This window comes from Sorex fumeus, unplaced genomic scaffold, assembly GCF_029834395.1.
Source record: "Sorex fumeus unplaced genomic scaffold, SorFum_2.1 ptg000010l, whole genome shotgun sequence".
In the NCBI taxonomy this organism is placed as follows: Eukaryota; Metazoa; Chordata; class Mammalia; order Eulipotyphla; family Soricidae; genus Sorex; species Sorex fumeus.
Genome location: NW_026606067.1, coordinates 34,851,170 through 34,870,086, shown reverse-complemented (window position 1 = coordinate 34,870,086; position 18,917 = coordinate 34,851,170). Strand labels below are relative to the sequence as shown.

The following is an 18,917-nucleotide window of genomic DNA, read 5'->3' as shown; positions in this document are numbered from 1 at the left end:
TCTTTTTTTTTTTAAGCAAATCCCTAAATTGAGTTATTCTAGTATCTAGCACCTAGATCAGCCATCTGTGTTATATTCTCCTAGCCTGATTGAACATAGACAAGACTTTAAACCTCCCGTATTTTGGTCCCGTTTGGGGTCACTTCCAACAGTCAACTGGTTTGTGTTCTCCTCACCTTTCTTGGAAATCAGTTTTTCTCATGAAAACACACACAAACACACTGCCCTCCCGTTGTTCATCGATTTGCTCGAGCGGGCCAAGTAACATCTCCATTTTGAGACTTGTTGTTACTGTGTTTGACATATCAAATACATAACAGGTAGCTTGCCAGGCTTTGCCGTGTGTTCCCGTGAAAAACAAATCATTTTCTAAATATTAAAAATGGCCTCTAATCCCAGTTCTACCACCAAAGATTAAGGCAGTCTTTGGTCTATTTATATAATCCTTATGAAATGGAACTTTTTGTTTTGTAAACAATGATAATTGGGGAGTTAGTCTCTAAAGAATATAAAGTAGGCATGTCAAAAGATCCAGTGATTGTCACTTAGTAGCTGCTCCATGGTTGTTCCTGTTTTTAGAGACAGGCAATTAGATTCTCACTTGAATGAGTAAAATTGTATTTTCCATATCAGTAGTTAAGCTATATGATATAAATTGTTAGACTCTGGAGTTAACATTAAAAAGTACATTTTTTTGCAGTTCTTAAAAATTAATAGTCAAGAAATCATCTTTTATTTGAAAGAAATAATGCCTGACCTTTCTTTGTCTTCTAGATTCAGGGCAATATCACTCCTCATGCCATTGTCATCTTGCCTAAAACAGATGGAATGGAAATGCTTGTTTGCTATGAGGATGAAGGGGTGTATGTGAACACCTATGGCCGGATAACTAAGGATGTGGTCCTCCAATGGGGAGAAATGCCCACGTCTGTGGGTAGGTTAACTATTCCTTATCTCCTTCAGCAGTTACACTCCCCAAATGAAAAGAAAATCAAGAAATGTGAAACAACCATTTGATTCCACCAAAAAAAAAATGTCTGTGAATAACTCTTGTAAGACTTACTTTGTGTGTTTATCTCAAGTTGTTTGTCGTTTTTGTGGTTAAGATGTGAACAAATAATGTGAGTTATTGCCCATCTAATGTTTTTAATGCAGTTTTGGAAATTCCTTTTGACAGCCTACATTCATTCCAATCAGATAATGGGCTGGGGCGAGAAAGCTATTGAGATCCGGTCAGTGGAAACAGGACATTTGGATGGAGTATTTATGCATAAGCGAGCTCAAAGGTTAAAGTTTCTATGTGAAAGAAATGATAAGGTAAATCCGTTTCAACATTTGCATTAGTGTTTGCATTTTAAGAGACCACCAGGTACCTGTGAAACCTTCATTTTCTTTTATACTGATTTGGATCACATCTGTGTTAAACAATCAATACTATCTTGAAATGGCATTATTTGGTTTGATTCATGTGAACACTCAAAATACATATTCCTCAGATTTAAAAAAGGCAAAAACATCTAGAATTTTCCTGTAAACTCTTAGTATTTTTTGTGACTTATAATGACTCAATAGACAACCCCAAATTTTCTTAAGCACCTAGAATGTTGGCCCACCATAAATCATCTCATAGTGTGATGGGGTCATCATTGTACTTTCACTTTGATACTTTTCATAAGGTCACCATTGGAATTGACCCATCATATTATAATCCACATAAATGTAAAATATTTGATGTATAAGATAATATAGCCCTTAAAAATGTCACCCATTCTTTAAGGAATGCACAATCACAAACTCAACTAGTGCCATGTCCTGTGTCATTCCAGTAATGTTTCTTCTGAAGGGCCATAGGGGACTGTTTTTCAGTGAAACTGATGATGTCCATCTGGCATGATCAGTCACCTCAAAAGGGTGTTCTGCAGCATTGCTGCTTCTCCCTGCCTTCCCTGTAGACTAACCCAGAGTTTATAGTAGCTAAGTTGTATGTATTTGTGAATTCCTTCTTTGTGACTATAATCAACTTAGAAATCCTGTTCTCCCACCCAATGTCCCCAAAAGAGATATAAATTATAGAAAAGAGTCTAGAAAAATATGTTGGGTTGCATAGGCAGATATCTTTTTGACTATCCTATTTCCCCAGAAGTCAAACTTGTCTTAGTCAAACCCTAGAAGTGTGACTCCAGACTAGATTCAGTCCTTACCAGATTCTGCAACCTGGTATGGTGTGCATGAATAGCAACTGTAGGTAGAAGAGATGGCTTCAGGGCCCTACAAGAGTTAGTCAGAAATAACTACAGACAGCCCTCATTAAACTCTAGATTCCGCAAGTCACTAAGGAATCATAAGACTAAGAATGATCTGGGCATGGATCCCAACTCCACCACTGCAGTTCATTTAAGACCCACCCAACAGAAGACTACCGTGCCATGCTCACATCCACTAGTTCAGGATTGGAGGTACCACTATTGGGGGCCCAAGAGATCAGGGCCCACATGACTCTGCAGTTATCCTTTCCCTCGTGGTGGTTTTCTGCAGGCACTTTGTGCCTTCCCATTTGTTCCATTGACCCTAAGAGTAGATTACTCACCTGTGTAGCGTTAGCCAGTGATAAGTGTTTTCAACAGAACTTTACAAGTTGTTGTTGGGATATTTAGTATTCTTCTAAAGAAGTTGTGGAAATGAAGTACCGGAGACTTTATACTAGAGACAAAGTAAATGCCTTGGACAAAGTTTGGTGTCAGCTGACTAAAGGGCTACACCACATCCTGGAATTTTGTTTTATCCAGGCAATGGTGCATTTATATTCAGCTCAAGCAAGCAGAAACCCAAGTTTTGCTTCCTTCTCATAATTTTTTATAAAATATCTTAAGAAATTCAGACGTAAGGAACAGAAGTTCTATTTATTAACGTCATTATCTCAAATGCCCAAAAGATATTATCTCATTTGGCCCAAGATAGAGTAGTATCAGAAAAAAAAAGTCAAACATTAACTCTTAAGATGCCAAATGTTTAGTTCTTACTAAATGTTTTCTGATTATAACCACATTGGATAATAATAACTAGAAAACTTGAAGTTGTATAGTAACCCACTCCCAACTCATCCCCAATCTCTGCCTTGACATTGAGGTCTGAAGGGATTCCCTTCAATCCCAAATCTGCCTTCTGTCATTCTAAGGGAGAAGGAAGCCTCTGTGACTTAGCAGAAATTAACTAGTATGCCCAAGGGCAGAAATAAAACACGTAATTCTAGCCAAAAAAATCTCTTTTAAAATATGAGCATGGAAAGAAGTGTTGCAAGTCAAGATAAAACCCCTTCCGTGTCCCTGAAAACCAATCTCATAGTAGTAATAAGAAGTCAGGGTATACAAGCGGAAATATTTAAAGAGATGCACTGTACCAAAAGCACTTGATAAACACCAGTCATCGAGTCTTAAAAGCTGATTCATGGCAAGGATAGGACATGTGAGAGTAAATGGATGGACAGTTGAAGAAAAGCAGGGAAGAAACCATTCAGTTGAACTAACTTGTTTTTAATTTCAAACAGGTATTTTTTGCATCCGTGCGATCTGGAGGAAGTAGCCAAGTGTTTTTCATGACCCTCAACAGAAATTCCATGATGAACTGGTAACAGAAGAGCACTTGGCACTTATCTTCATGGCGTAATTTCTAATTTAAAAGAACGTAACTCATGTGGACTTATGCCAGTCTAGAGGCAGAATCAGAAGGCTTGGTTGAACACACAGCTTTCCCCTTTTCCTCTCCCTCCACTCGTCCCAAAACAGTCCATCTTTCAATGTTGCAGCCTGGTTGAGAAGGAGAGAAAAAGGTGGCGGAAATTTCCAGGAGATCCCCAAGAATGCTGCGTCTTCTGTGGACAAAGATGGACCTCGTGCCCTTCGGAGTTAGGGATAGAAACAAATATTGTGTGCTCTTAAAATTAAGCTGTGTTACGGTGGAATTTGAGTTTGGGGTTGTTGTGTTTCTCTCATTTACCTTTTTTTTTCTTTACCCCGTTACTTTGTAAGAATGGGGAGAGAATGCGTACTGAGGAAACGAGTTTTTTTTTAATTCTGTCTGCCTGCTAGCTTTAGGTATACAATATGTTATAAAATTTTCAATTTCAAATGGTGAGAGACAGCACAGCACAATAAATGTACCTTATCTCCTTACCCTGAAGGCCATAACTGCATAATGGGATAATTTTAGAATTCTTTTGCCTTCGCCAACCCAAAAAAAAGTTGCTTTTTGATAGCAACTGGCTAATGAATTTTTAAAATGAAAAGAAAAATACTAGTTTTCCCCTCTTTGGGGAAATAGATTTTAAATGGCTAAACTACTAGCCTTAGACTGAACAAATTCAACTACCATTTTTTGAGGCTGGCAGGCCCTATTTTTATATGGCCCTGTTCATAATGGAGTGTGTTGAATGCAATAGTAGCACCATTGAACTGAGTTGGCTCTTGCAATGGAGGGAGTCTCTAACACAGTGTTCCCTCAGCTCTTATGCGACAGATCAGGGCCCCCAAAGGAATGATAGGTGGGGGTCAGGCAGCAAGAGCATCTGGGAAACAAGAGAAGTTTGAGAGAGAGGGGCATTCTTTTTTTTTTTTAAATGCACAAAGCCTCCCAGCTAAGAGGTCTCTCAGTTTGAACTTAAGTTGGGCTGAGACTATTAAGTTATTTCTGGGAACTGGGGAACAGGTAATGTACAGGCTCTGGTCATACCCAGCTTTCTCCTGAGGGTGCCACTTTCTCAAGATGAAAACTGTGACTGAAAACATAATAAATGTTGCTGAGCTACCTGTGTTCTCTCTGGGATGGTGAGAGAAGGGACTAGACTACTGAACCTGCCCGAGACACTGCAGGTATCATTGGTTCCAGGTTTATAGAACTTGAAAGCAAGGCTTTGGCCAAAATTCTGAGACCCTAAATCATTTAACCTTCCTCTAAATGACCCAACATACGGTAAACAACATTTGTGCAGAAATATGTATGTATTTAGCTCAGATTGATTCGTGTTCTTATAAATTCTCACTCAGATGATTTGAACTCTTACGTGACTGTCTGGGAATCTTTTTTTCCAAAGCTACAAGCATGGCTGCCCATGGTATCAAGGTGTTGCAAAAACAAAATACAAAAACAAAAAACAAAAAACAAAAAAAAAACAAAAACAAAACAAAAAAAAACAAAAAAAAATGATCTCTGTGTTGCGCTTCCTGTTTTAACCTACCTCGTTTTGTTTGTTTTTGTTTCACTGTTCATCACAGCGGTGTTAACTCCAGGAGACATATAGAGAGCTCAATTGGCAATCTAAAGTGTACTTCGTATTCTTTGAAAACAAAACAGTAGTTGACCAAATCATTCTTTAAAAACTGGGAAAAAATGTTTCCAGTAACCACAAAAATCTAAAGTGTTTTGTGTCTGAAGAAAATATTCACTTTGAAATACTATGGATTTTTTTTCAAATCTATGATCTTGCCTAAATACAAATGCAGCAAATGTAATATTAATGAGAACGAAACACAATGTAGGGAAATGGGGCCATTCCAATCCGTTGGTTTGGGCTGGGAGTGGCAGTGGGGGATGGGACTAAATAAGACTGTGGGTACTGAATTCGAATTTGATGTGTATGCCCCTCCCATAAAGGTGGTTGTCATTTGCATTTGTTTTAAGTAGGCAACACTCAGTAATGGAACTGAGGAATATCTTCAGGCAATCTACCATGTCCTTGCGGTCCCTCTAGCTCTCAAAAGCAATGAAACCCTCCTGTTCTCATTTTTACTGCTGCAGAACTGCTGCTGAACAATATGACCTTCGCAAATTCCATACCAAAAAAATTCAGCAATAACTTTTTGGATTGAATTTAGCAACTACTGTAATTGGATGTTGATGTGGACAAAATATATTGTGTGGGTCTCATCCCCCAAATGTGATTGCCACCAGCTCTTTATATTGCTGCTGTGGTATTTTCAACCAGAAGCTTCTTTAAATTATGTTGCAAACTGATCCTTGTTTTCATGTTTTGTTTTGTTTTGTTTGAATTTCTAAGTGATAAGTTCGAAACACACAGCTTTAAATGATTTTTTTATTGTGGGATTTTGGGTACAGTTAAGAAATAAAAGGGAATCATTGTGTTTAAACATAAGGTAGTTTGTGAATGTATTTTTTAAAATCTAGATTCATTGAAACAAAAAATCATAAAACAATATTAATACAGTCTTGTTTACAGTATGTACAGTGACATAACATAGAACATGAGCTTTTCTGGTGCCAACAACAATAAAACACAGACGTTAAACATCAAGCCATGACTTTTATATTTTTTTACAACCTACACTAATGGTCAAGGTAAAACCAAATTTAACAAAGGGTCTCCCACAAGTCTGTGTTCTTTAAAAGATACCTGAAAACTTTCTTAAAACTTTTATCTTCCAAGATGCATTTTTCTCTTTCAGGATAGATCCTACCCTTGACATACTGAGACCAGGTTCCTGCAGACTACTCCCTATGATTCATAGCAAATTCATTTCTATATTGTTTTCTTTGGGTTTTCCATGATTTTTAATGTAAAGTTGCTTTTATTCTTCTTCGCAACATCTCGATAAAATTTTCTTCCATTTTAAAACTATTTTTAGAAGTTGAAAATTTTACTTTCAGTTCTTCCTATAGCAGATTATTTTCTCTAAATTTGGCTCATTTTATTTTTCATTTTCTACAGGGAGAAAATGAGTCCTCTCCCCAAAATAAGTGTCACTAGACCTTTTTCATCTTTACTGCTCCAAACTTATGATCGCATAATAAAATTCACTCTCTTACACCATCGATTTGGTCTTGAGCCTAACCAACCATCATTTTTTATGCCAGTCAGCAACTACAATTCTTGATAGCAAGGATTCCTGTATCTAGTTATTGGTAGGAATGGAAGACCTATAAGTTTTCTTCGAATCTCTAACCATGTCAATTTCAGACCATCGGGACCACACACAATATAGATGAAGATAAATGCATTAAGTTCCACATAAACTCAAACTGCTCTATTTAGAAATATATCACTATTTTTCTTGAAGATGTATAAGTAATGTTATAAGAAGGCCTGAACTATTTATGTATCTAACAGAATAGATTAAGGTACAAGTAAAATCACACATGGCATTTGGACCGGGATTCAATTTTTCTAATAGTTTGATATTGTTTTCTAAGATGCACTCCTTAGATAGTTTGCATCAATACACATTCATAAAAGTGTTTTAATATCTGGCTATCTGAACTACTAACAGTCCTCTGTCTGCTCTTGTGACTCATTGGTAATTGGTGTCTCATCCCTCCTGCCATAGATTAGAAAGAGTTGTGAAGATCAGGCCAGAGTCATTTTGGTTTTTGTCTGTTACCAGATAATGTATCAACAAAGGTCTGACCATTCAGTCCATAAAGTTAAAAAAATAAATTCCCCTACTATTATGTGTTTCAGTTCCTGTCACTGTATTCTTGAAATGTAGACAAGCTCTTTGTGCTAATAGTGTGTACTGTCTTTGAAAGTCTGCTTGAATGGGCCTCTCTTGCATTTGTGCTGATTGATTTAACACATAAGATATGCCACGTTATTTTTAAACAAGATAATATCAAATATTTTTAACCTATGAAAAGAAAAAAGAACAATATGCACAAGCAAATTAAATTTGAAGAATACCACCATACGCTAGATATGTTCCAGATATTTCCAAATCTTCTCTCATGTCATATTATAATTTCATTTATTCATTCATATTCAACAGTTTCTCTGAATTATTATTTTTAATTTTTAGTTCATCTCTCCCCCACCCCCAGTTTAATCTAGACTAGACAAATGGCTCAAAGGGCTAGAGCACATGCTTTATATGCTGGAATCCCCAAAATTCAATTCCCAGCATGACATGATTCCCCAAGTACAAAGCCAAAACAAGCCCTTGAGCACCACTAGGTAGGGCCCAAATATAAATTTTTTAATTTAATGTAACCGAATAAATAAAGTATAAGATAAAAACAAGCCCAGAGCCAACCTTTTCTTTAACTACATAGTTACAACATAAAATCCAAAAGTCTAGATTTGATTTCTTTAACCTGCCAGTACCTCTTATAAATGCCACTACAGCTTATCTTGATTGTGATAGTCTAACAGGAATCCAAAATGTGCTGTCCATGTGCTGTCCTTTCATGAATGGGCTGGAGCGATAGCACAGCGGGTAGGGCGTTCGCCTTACAAGCGGCCAACATGGCCGACGCGAGTTCGATTCCTCCGCCCCTCTCGGAGAGCCCGGCAAGCTACCGAGAGTATTCGATATGCCAGACACAGTAACAACAAAGTCTCCAATGGAGACGTTACTGGGCCCGCTCGAGCAAATCGACGATCAACGGGAGGGCCTTTCATGAATGCAAAATGGTTATAGACACATCTCTTTTCAGCAATGAAAACTTCGTGAGAATCTGCAAGTTCAAAACAGACTATTGATACATTTCTGCCAACTGCTTCCGTCTTGGTGTTTGATTTACATACTATGTTTATTCTGGATATTTTTCCATAGGTAGTTAGAATACTTAAAATGTGCAAAGCATTCAACAATATGAGACTATAACTCTTTTTTCCTTGAACTTTATTCTTACAGGCCATTTATTCCAAGGAGGGTCAGTATATGTCAAATTTAAGATCTCCATAAAAGCATTTTAAAATAAAAATTGGTTGATAAGATTTAGAATATTTTAAATCTAGATTCAAATCTTATATTCTGTGTCCATAATGCCAAACATATGGATAAAGCCAAGAAAATACAGCGAAAAATAGAAATGTTACAGTTTCCGGATGTCTCGCGTTGTGAAAACACCCTCAAACTAACTCCTTGAAGGAGAGGGCTTGGTTTTGATTGTTTTATATCAGCATTAAGTTTCATAACTGTTGAGGCTATCAAAACACTGGTAGAAAGTTGGATTTTCATTGCTAGCAATGGATCACTATTTGTACATAGGAATTTTTCATGGTCCAGCTGCCATTTCTTCTTATCTGTTTCCCTGGGGTTAGTATAGTTATATTTATGGATTATTTTAAAAGCTCCGACATTATCCTGTATCAGAACTTCAAAGGGAAGGTTACAGACAGAAATAAATCTACAGTGGTGGGGAAGAGGCAGTTGGGGTGGGGTAGTTGGAATGGGGATAATATGATGATCAGTTGAATGAATTCTAAAAATTGGATGATGTGAAACTATATTTATGCATCTTAGCGGTCTTATTCCAATGCTAACATAACTGCAGAGACACCAATATCATAAAGGAAAATATCATTTTGCTATGCCTACAATCATTTATATTGTTTAAGTCCTAGTTTTTAAAAGTGTTTTATATTGTCATAAAAGTGCTGAAACTAGACTATAGTCTTATCCGTGTCAGCATATAAAAGATAATCTTAGAATATGTTATAGTCTGAACTTTGTTGGTCAATTTCAAGGATTTTTCCCCTCCACAAATAAAACCTCCAGTGATTGTCTACTATTGTCCCATTATTAGTTAGAAATGATTAAATAAGTTCTACCCAAGGAATTCCAAATAGTCCCCACCATTACCTGGGATATATTATTTTATCTCTGTCAAAATATGTTTAACAAAGTACTAGGACACCTGCTTGCCACTGCCAGATTATCTCTTCCTCCTCTAAAAAAAAGTCAATGTTTTGTAAAACTCTTACCATAAATACATAAAGTTTCCTGTTGCCTTTGATAACTCACCTTCATTGCACAAATATTCTGTCTCTTATCTCATAACTATCCTTACTGCCACCTTTTAAAATTCCTGGTGATTTCAGTGTCCATATGAACAAATCCAATAAATGCCCTGATCTTGTCCAATTTCTTTACCTTGTCTGATGAAATTTATCACTATCAATTTTATTCCCAGTTCCCTCTGAGTTGATAACATGCAACTCTTCCTGTTTGCTAGATGACATCCAGTCTCATTAATTAAGGTCCCTGTCCCCAACTATACTACATTTGTGCTGCTATAGTTTGTTCTTTCACTATCCTTTTTGGCCTCACTATCTGCCTAACTGGCTCCTGTTCAAAGTGCAGGTCATACGAGAGAGTTATGCATACTTACTATCTCCATTTCCTCTCCTTCCTTGGGTCTCTTAAGGGAACTTAAGTCAGACTAATCCCCACCCTGATAGATTTTGCTAAGGATGCCAGCCATCTCCATGGTGTTAAGTGTAATGAAGGATCTCTGACACCATGCTTCTTGATTTTATACCTTCTCACCACTAAGATATTCTTCTCATCTTCTCACTTTTCTGGTTCACATTGGAGTGATCAGTAATGGATATCCACTTTCTAAATGAAATGATTTCCTCTGGTCTTTGGGCTAGAAACACCATCTGTATACTGACAATTCCCGTATATTTATCTCCAGGTCTAGTGTGTTGAATGCCAGAATCATCTACCAGCCATTTTCATTTCATTTCATTTCATCATCCTGTTAATCGTCGATTGCCTCGAGCAGGCCCCAGTAACGTCTCTTTCATCCTAGCCCTGAGATTATATTCTACCAGCCATGCGTGCCAGATTCATACATGTATGAATACATGTAATTCCCAAGTTCATATCTTCACTGGGATGTGTAATTGGTGCCTCAAATGTGATAAGATCATACCCAAACTAATTTGCACCCCACACACCAGTCTACTCCCATTGGAGTCTTCCCTACTTCAGAAAATAGCAACCCCACTCTTCCAGATCAGAAAGTCTAATAGTTAACTCTTAATTGTTCTTTTTCATATACCATACCTAATCCATTTTAGAAAACATATTTTGTTTTACCTAGGTTCAGACTATAGCCACCATTCAGAGTCCAGGTCACTTTTACCTATGGTGACACTTTCAACTAAGTTTTGACACTTTTCTGCTTTAGTCCTCATTGTCTTCTCATCTTACCTAAAATGTCAGTGGCCTTACATTGGCTTTTAAGACCCCAGTAAACATGACCAACCTTAACCCCATTTCTAACCGCCATTATCACTGTTTCGAGCTCATTTTCTAGTTCCATGGTGGACCTTAAGCAGCCTACCCTGCGTTTCCCAGGAAACCCTCAGAGATTGTTTCTATCTCACAGTCTTAATCCTTATTGCTAATATATTTCTGTCTGGAAATCTCTTCCTGCATATAGCTGCATTTCGTGTTCTCCCATTCCTTAAAGTATCTGCTCAAATATTCCTTTTCTATCAGAGAGCTATTTAAAATAGCCTTAACACCTCCACCCCCCCCCCCCACTCATTTTTCTGCTTTATTGCCTTCGTCACACTAAACTTCTGGTTCAGTGGCCTTTCTCCATTACTTAGAAAAATGCCTGGCAAATAGTAAGTAGTCATCCTGTAGGTATTTGATGAAAGAATGAAAGGAATGGAGATTTTACATTATAAGATAGTAAGGAGCTGTATGGTTCTTTTTAGTTCAATATCAAAGCAAATTCTAAATTCTATATCATAAAAATATAGATACACTTTCTGGATACAATAGAAAACATGAATTTTCTTTTTAAAAAAGCTAATGTGGACAGAAAATACCTGGCTATAATCCTGGCTACTTTCTTACTCTAACGAAGGAGACATTACTGGGGCCTGCTCAAGGCAATCGACTTTCTTACTCTATGACTTACCTTCAAAGGCTAAGTTCAAAGAGAAAAGTCTATCATACAGACCTTGAGAAAAATAGCATTCCCAAAACTCTTAAATTTATAGAGAGAATGATCTATTTGAAGCTTTTGGTAGTAGGAAAAATAAGGGGTTTGGGGATATTTGGGGGGTTGTATTTTTTTCAGACTAAATGTTTAAAAATAACAAAATACAACTTTTTTCCTTAAAACAAGAAATAAACATTAAAAGTCTTTCCTTCCAGTGCAGATTTAAGAAAATCTAATGACATTTCAGTCTTATCATTTCTTTAGTTTGAGGCCTCCCTGGTCAGCCTCACATATGTATATATTCTGTCCATTGAATGTTGTTGCATGAAGTTTCATTATAGGAAATTACACATGCCTTCTGATAACTTTGTTGTTTCACTCAGTCTTGTAAAGGGCACACCTTGTAGTTTCAGTTTGTTCGGTCATGTATTTTTCCTGATCACTTAATAAAAGAAATATTTTTTAAAAATGAAGAAAATATGAAATAATATGACATGAAGTAATATAACAGTGAAATAATATTCGTTTATTTTCCTGTCTTCATAAATCTGTTAAGATGAGTTTAAGGTGAAAGATAATGTGTGATTTATGCTGAAAAACCAGGATCAGTCTTTCAAGGACCAAAGTCATTTGGGGATCTCATGATACTTATTTGCAAATTGCTGGAGTCCTTTAAATAAGATACAGGATTGGTTTAAGTTGCAGATGGAGAATAGAAAACATGCTAGCAAATGTTCATGGTGTCACAATCATTGTGAACAGTCTGGGTATCACCAGCTCCAAATAGAAAATAAAATGAATAATTTCAAAATGAGTTAACAACATTTTATATGAAAAGCATTTTAGTTTGTTTACTTTAAAATTTTATATCAACACATTAAACATGTTTTCATATTTCCATAAACAAGTAGGGTTCCTTCCTTCCAAAAAATAGTCATCTTGGTTTCTAAGATTTAAAGGTAATTTACCAAGGAAGTCATGACAGAATAGATTATTAGAAATATCACAGTCAAAGAAAAATATCATAGAAAAACCAATTTTTTAGTTCTGTACCCAATATTCTGCTCTTTAGTTATCATTTAATAAAAATATGCAGTTGAGAGACGAAGGAATTTAGATCTAAGAAGAAATGACTGAAGCAGAAAGAAATTGAGTGGCCTTCAGATCAGCTTGATGCTTTCCCCATATTTCTTTCTTTTTTCCTCAGTGGAATAGTCAATCCTTCAATAAGTCAGTCATCCATATCAGGTCAAAGTCATCACTAGTCCAATGTAAAACAATTGAAAAAGAAATTTTCATAAAGGTTTTTTAAAGATAGTCTTATTTGGAAATGACACACTCATTTGATAGTATTAATATGTATTTTGAGAGTCGATATTGATAATATAGAGCCATTCATTCTATTAAATGACCTAATTTAGAAAAATTCAAAGCTGGTGGTCTTTTTTTTTTCATCTTCATAACATTTGAGGTTGAGTGGGAGCAGCTTTGGTTCGGCTTTGAAATTTTCCAAGTGGTGTATAATTTTTAAATGTGAAAAAAATTCTTCTGTATTACAACACTTACTAAAAAAGTTCAGTTCATTTTTCCAGCTGATAAATGTATTTTATATCTCAAGAATGTCTGGGATAAATACAGAAAGGAAAAACAAACCAGTATCATCCACCATTGGGGTCAAAGATAATATCCCATGCAATGTTTTGTTCTGTCAAGATACCCAGTGATTATATACCTTGGGTAAAACTTCCATAGACTTCAGTGCCATAAGAGATTGAAACTTTTTGAGAAGTAGAAAGGCACAGAACACAGAAATCATCAGCTAACTGCAACATAAGCATCTTATCAGCATGCAGTTCCTATCTTTCAACTATGTCAACTTTCTACCATACTCACCTAAGAAACAGAAAATCATCAAAAAATTCATTAACACATTTTTTATGTGCTGGGGGTTCAACCCAGGGATTCATACCTGTGAAAAATGTGCTCTGCCACTGAGCTACATGATTAGATCTTTAGCACTCTTTTGAACAAAATTTTGTTTTGCACCTTTAAAGGAAAACAAGTAATTCACTTAGTTCACAAATAATGTGTAGATATTAGTTTCCTGTGTTTTCTGTTTGCTTTTTTTTTTGGTGGTGGTGGGGGGGGGGTTGTTACTCCCTGCAACTCCCTGCAATGTTCAGGGCTTACCCTGGCTCTACACACAGGAACCACTTCTGCCCATGCTCAGGGGACAATTTAGGATGCTGGGGATCAAATCCAGAACGGCTGCATGCAAGGCAAGCATCCTATCTACAGGTCCCTTGAGTTCCCCTTGTGTAGGGCATAAGACCTTTATTATATTTCCATATGTACCCTTTCTGAAATTCCCTGTTCCATAATTTGGATATTTAAGTGTAAACATTTCCCTTCGGAACCCTTATTTGACCTTGGTTGTGTCTTATGGGAGTGTTTAATTCAGGTAAATTAATGGTAAATGGTTGTGTTTATTTTAATAAGGTTTCCGTTATCACCTTTAGAAACCATAAAATTCAAGCATATCATTATATTATTTGTATTTGCAGCCCATTCATAAGACCTCTTATCTTTGAGCAACAGAAATACATTTTTGTCAAGCTTCTAAAGCAAATCCTGAGCATGTAATTCTTGTGAAAAGAAGCAAAGTAGCAAGGTATTCATAAGCGCCCTTTTGCATCGCAGGACCACAATGGGAGCTATGGCAGAAACAACTGATGAAAAAGTGATGCTGCCCTTAAGGAACTGCAGTCTCTCTGGGGAAGGAAAACTACGGAATACAAACATGTTTCGAACCAATATCCCAAGAACTGCAATCAGCATTTGGTAGAGGAAATATTACAGAGATGCTGTGTGACTGAAGAGAAAAGGCCCCCCTGTCTGAAAGAGCTTCTGTAGGACTTCCTAGTAGAGGAGGCCTTTCCCAAACAGTGTAGGACAGGAAAGGGGAAGGAGACATTCAAGCAAGAGGGAGTGGCTTGTACAGGGCTTCTTCAGGGGAATGAAGGGAATTCAAGTGATTCAGAGAAAGTTCTGATGGAACAGGTAAAATAATCAATTTTTCTACACATGTAGGTTTATTCCACATATGTAAAACTCACTTTATTCTAATCATATTTTCTAACATGGGGGCCCAGGGATTCACAATTTTGATTCAACCAGCTGCCTAGCCCTCGTCATTGTCTTGTAAATGAGTGACACCATCAGGAAGACAGTGGTTCTCATATGTCACCAACAGCAATCCTATGAGTAGCTCATTTCATGCATGAAATTCTTGGCTTTCTTTTTTTGGGGTGGGGAGGAATGCAGGGAGGTCCTCCCCCAGCTATGCTCAGGAATTTCTCCTGACTCTGTGTTCAGGAATCACTCCTGGAGAGATTTGGGGATCAAATAGGGTGCCAGAGTTCAAACTCAGATCAGCCACATGCAAGGCAAGCAGTCTACCTGCTGCACCATTGCTCAGACACCAATTCTTTTTTTTTTCTTTTTAGTTTTTATTAGTGAGACACCATGAGGTACAGTTGTAGACTTACAAATTTTTGTGCTTGGGTTTCAATTACACAATGATCAAATGCCCATCCCTTCACCAGTGCGCATTTCCCACCACTACGAATCCCAGTATCCCTCCCACCCACTCCCATCCCCCCATCCCACCCTGTCTCTGTGGCAGGGCATTCCCTTTTGTTCTCTCTCTCTCCTTTTATAGACCCCAATTCTTTTTTTAAAATTGTTTTATTAGTGAAACACCATGAGGTACAGTTGTAGACTTACAAATTTTTGTGCTTGGGTTTCAGTTATACAATGATCAAGTACCCATCCTTCCACCAGTGCCCATCCTCCACCACCACGGGTCCCAGCATCCCTTCCACCCCCCATCCCACCCATCCCACCCTGCCTCTGTAGCAGGACATTTCCCCTTGTTCTCTCTCTCTTCTTTTGGGTCCTGTGTTTTGCAAGAGAGCCATTGAGTGGCAACCATGTTTTGTAGACCCCAATTCTTGACTTTCAAATGCTTCTTTTTGTCCGAACTAGGGCTTTCAGAAGAGAGAGATGAACAGAAACCACTGTAATTATCAGTTTGAAATGGGCCCACTGACCTCCAGTCCCATCTACAAGGAACCATCACTGAGTGAGGTTCATCACTAGGGACACACTCCTATGAACACAAGAGCTTTGCTGTCCATAGGAACATTGGTTACCTACCTGGAGATTCCATACTCCACATGTGTGCTCTGTTCAGAGGGCTTTGCTAAAGACACTGGACACCTGGCTGGGGACATAAACAGATTGAGCACTCGGTTTGCACAGAGGAGACCCAGGCTCCATCCTCAGCACTATATGGTTATTTGAGCACAGCTGAGAGTGATTTACCAAGCATTGATTGAGGAGTGGCCAGTATGTACCACCAGATCTGGCCCCACAAAATGACATAACACCTACCTACTCTGTATACAAGTAATTTTTTTTCATGTTCATGAGTTATTTTTTAATAATATAGCTTTTGCATTATAACTTTTTCTTTTCTTTTATTAAAGCATTATAATTTTCAGTTACTTAAAGTTGAGTTTTAGACATATAAATTTTCTATAACCTTTTAAAAGCATATTTTATTGCTATATTGTTTCATTTTTATATTCTTTACTATTCTTCCATTGATCTTAACCATTTTCCATCTTTTACATTTACCCCTTTTATCGCTAATGTTCAAGCCTCCATTTATTATTACTGTTCTTGTTATCATCCTTTAGTTTAGAGTGAGATTTTTTAAATCAAAAGTTTATCGCTCCTTACTGATTTTTTCTCTCTCATTTGTATTTTTAAAAGTTATAACAGAATGTCACTCAGCCTATGGTGTTCTGTTCACATGAGTTGATCAAGACACAAGAAATGTCTATTCTTGGCCTGGAGCAATAGCACAGCGAGTAGGACGTTTGCCTTGCACAAGACCGAGCGGGGTTCGATTCCCAGCATCCCATATGGTCCCCGGTGCACTGCCAGGAGTAATTCCTGAGTGCAGAGGCAGGAGTAACCTCTGAGCATCGCCGGATGTGACCCAAAAAGCAAAAAAGAAAAACAAAGAAAGAAAAGAAATGTCTATTCTTGGTCCAGTGAACTGTGGTGCCAAGGAACAACACCCAGTAATGGTGCTAGGAATTAACCCAGGGCCTCACACATACAAAGTATGTGTATCACTTGAATCATGTTCCCGGTCTCTTATCTACTTCTCTGGTGCTCTGATTGTTTAGCACTGTAGCACTATCCTCCCCTTGTTCATCGATTTGCGCGAGCGAGCCCAGTAATGTCTCCATCGTGAGACTTGTTGTTACTCTGCTTGGCATATTTAATACGTCACGGGTAGCTACTCTCGGTAGCTTGCCAGGCTCTCCAAGAAAGGCAGAAGAATCGAACACGGCTCGGCCAGGCCTGGTGCGCGCAAGGCAAAGGCCCTACCGCTGTGCTATGGCTCCAGCCCTCTGATTATTTAAAATTATGCATTCAAGCTTCTTTCCCAACACGTTTACATTTTTCCTCCCTAATTTTAATTTGAGTTCATTCCTTTCTATTCCTTCATATTGTAAAATGTGGGCATGAGGATGCACAGTGTTAGAAATAACTTGCTCAAACTCTTAGGTGAGTAGTGTTACCATCTACAGAAGAAACTAGCTTTCTCAATTTCCAGTCTAGTGCTTTCTAACAAAGTACACCAAGACCGCTGAATGTGCAGAGAGCACCCTACTTTTAAAATAACAAACAGCTGGCTTACCATCTCATCATCTTATTTAGTTGCTGAGTCATTAGAATCAAGACTCTTAATGTCAGTGATCAACCTTAAGGGAGATTGCTTCCTGATCATTAACTAAAAACAAATGTGAAAATAAAACTAAAAGGGAGAAAATGAGTAGAACGCTACTCCTGTAACAGAGAACAGAATCTGAAGTGAGAATTTAATGTGTGAGTTGGTTGGATGGTCAAGGATACCCTTGACCAGAACCTGTCTTCATGACCCTTTTTCTTAATCCTAAAATAAGTTCACGACTTGGGTCATGCTTTTTATACATTCCCACTAGAAGACTACCTTTGATAACCATTAAATTTCACCCCCAAAATATTTTATGTTCCCAAGACTGATATTCCCAAATAATTTCTAAGTTTATCTTGGAACTTTGAGAATTTAGTCCCCTTCTTGGTTAACCCAATCCTCTGAGTCAAAAACTGCTTTCTCATTTTTCCATATTCCCGATTATCAACAAAGTGCTTGGCATCAAGTTGATATAAATCTGAACTGGTGTTGAGTATATGCCTGTGCACCACACAAACTGGAGTGTACATATGATGCTCAGTTAATATATTATAGATTAAATTTTCATTAATTAAAAGAAAATAGAGACCTTGAAACATTTCCTGTGGGCCTTAATTGTTTTATGTTTAAAAAAAAAGAAAAAAGAAATGGAGAATATTTTGTGAACCTTACTTACTGAAGTTCTTATAATGCCCACAAAATTCAAAAGGTTTTAGAGGCATGCTCACGGTCACTCCCTATATGCTCAGGCTGAGACTCACCCATGAGTGAAACTGTTCCTGGATATCTCATACCTCACCACACTAGTATTGCAAGAGCAGTGCACCACATTTGATGGGATTTAAAGTAGAAGGCAACCAATCTTAGAGGGAAATATATTTTTACAGATGTATATAAATATATATATAAACCCACAATGTTCAACCTTTAACAACGTATTAGTAATCTCTCTCTCTCTCTCTCTCTCTCTCTCTTGCTTTTTGGGTCACACCCAGCAATGCACAGGGGTCATTCCTGGCTCTGTCCTCAGGAATTACTCCTGGTGGTGGTCAGGGGACCATATGGGATGCTGGGAATCGAACCCGGGTCAGCCGCATGCAAGGCAAATGCCCGACCTCCTGTGCTATCGCTCCAGCCCCTTTGTTAGTAATCTCTTATAGAAGTGTTTAACGACCCCCGGGGTGAAATATAACAATCTACACAGTTTCCTCTATGGAAACTTTTTTGGATAGTTTTCAGCTGTTTATTCATAACAAACAATACAAAATAAATTATTTCAGTTCTGCTTTGGGGCAGGGGTTGATGTTCAGAATAAAAGCATTCAAAATATGGTGGTGGGAAGGTGTAATGGTGATGGGATTGGTGTTCAAATATTAAATGAAATCAAATATCGAGAATTACTTTATAA

The 18,917-nt window shown here is 37.5% G+C and overlaps 1 protein-coding gene across 4 annotated transcripts in view; it reads left to right on the top strand.

Moving 5' to 3' along the window:
• The window catches only part of TNIK (TRAF2 and NCK interacting kinase), a 478,684-nt gene extending 472,380 nt beyond the window's left edge, over nt 1–6,304 (top strand). For all 4 annotated transcript variants that reach the window (XM_056110725.1, XM_056110723.1, XM_056110724.1 and 1 more), the window contains 3 exons: nt 775–934; nt 1,178–1,317; nt 3,545–6,304. In XM_056110725.1, coding sequence (XP_055966700.1) covers nt 775–934; nt 1,178–1,317; nt 3,545–3,628 — 384 coding nt within the window. In that variant the 3' untranslated portion in view covers nt 3,629–6,304. The remainder of the gene's footprint in view (nt 1–774; nt 935–1,177; nt 1,318–3,544) is intronic.
• Nucleotides 6,305–18,917: the final 12,613 nt, after the last annotated feature.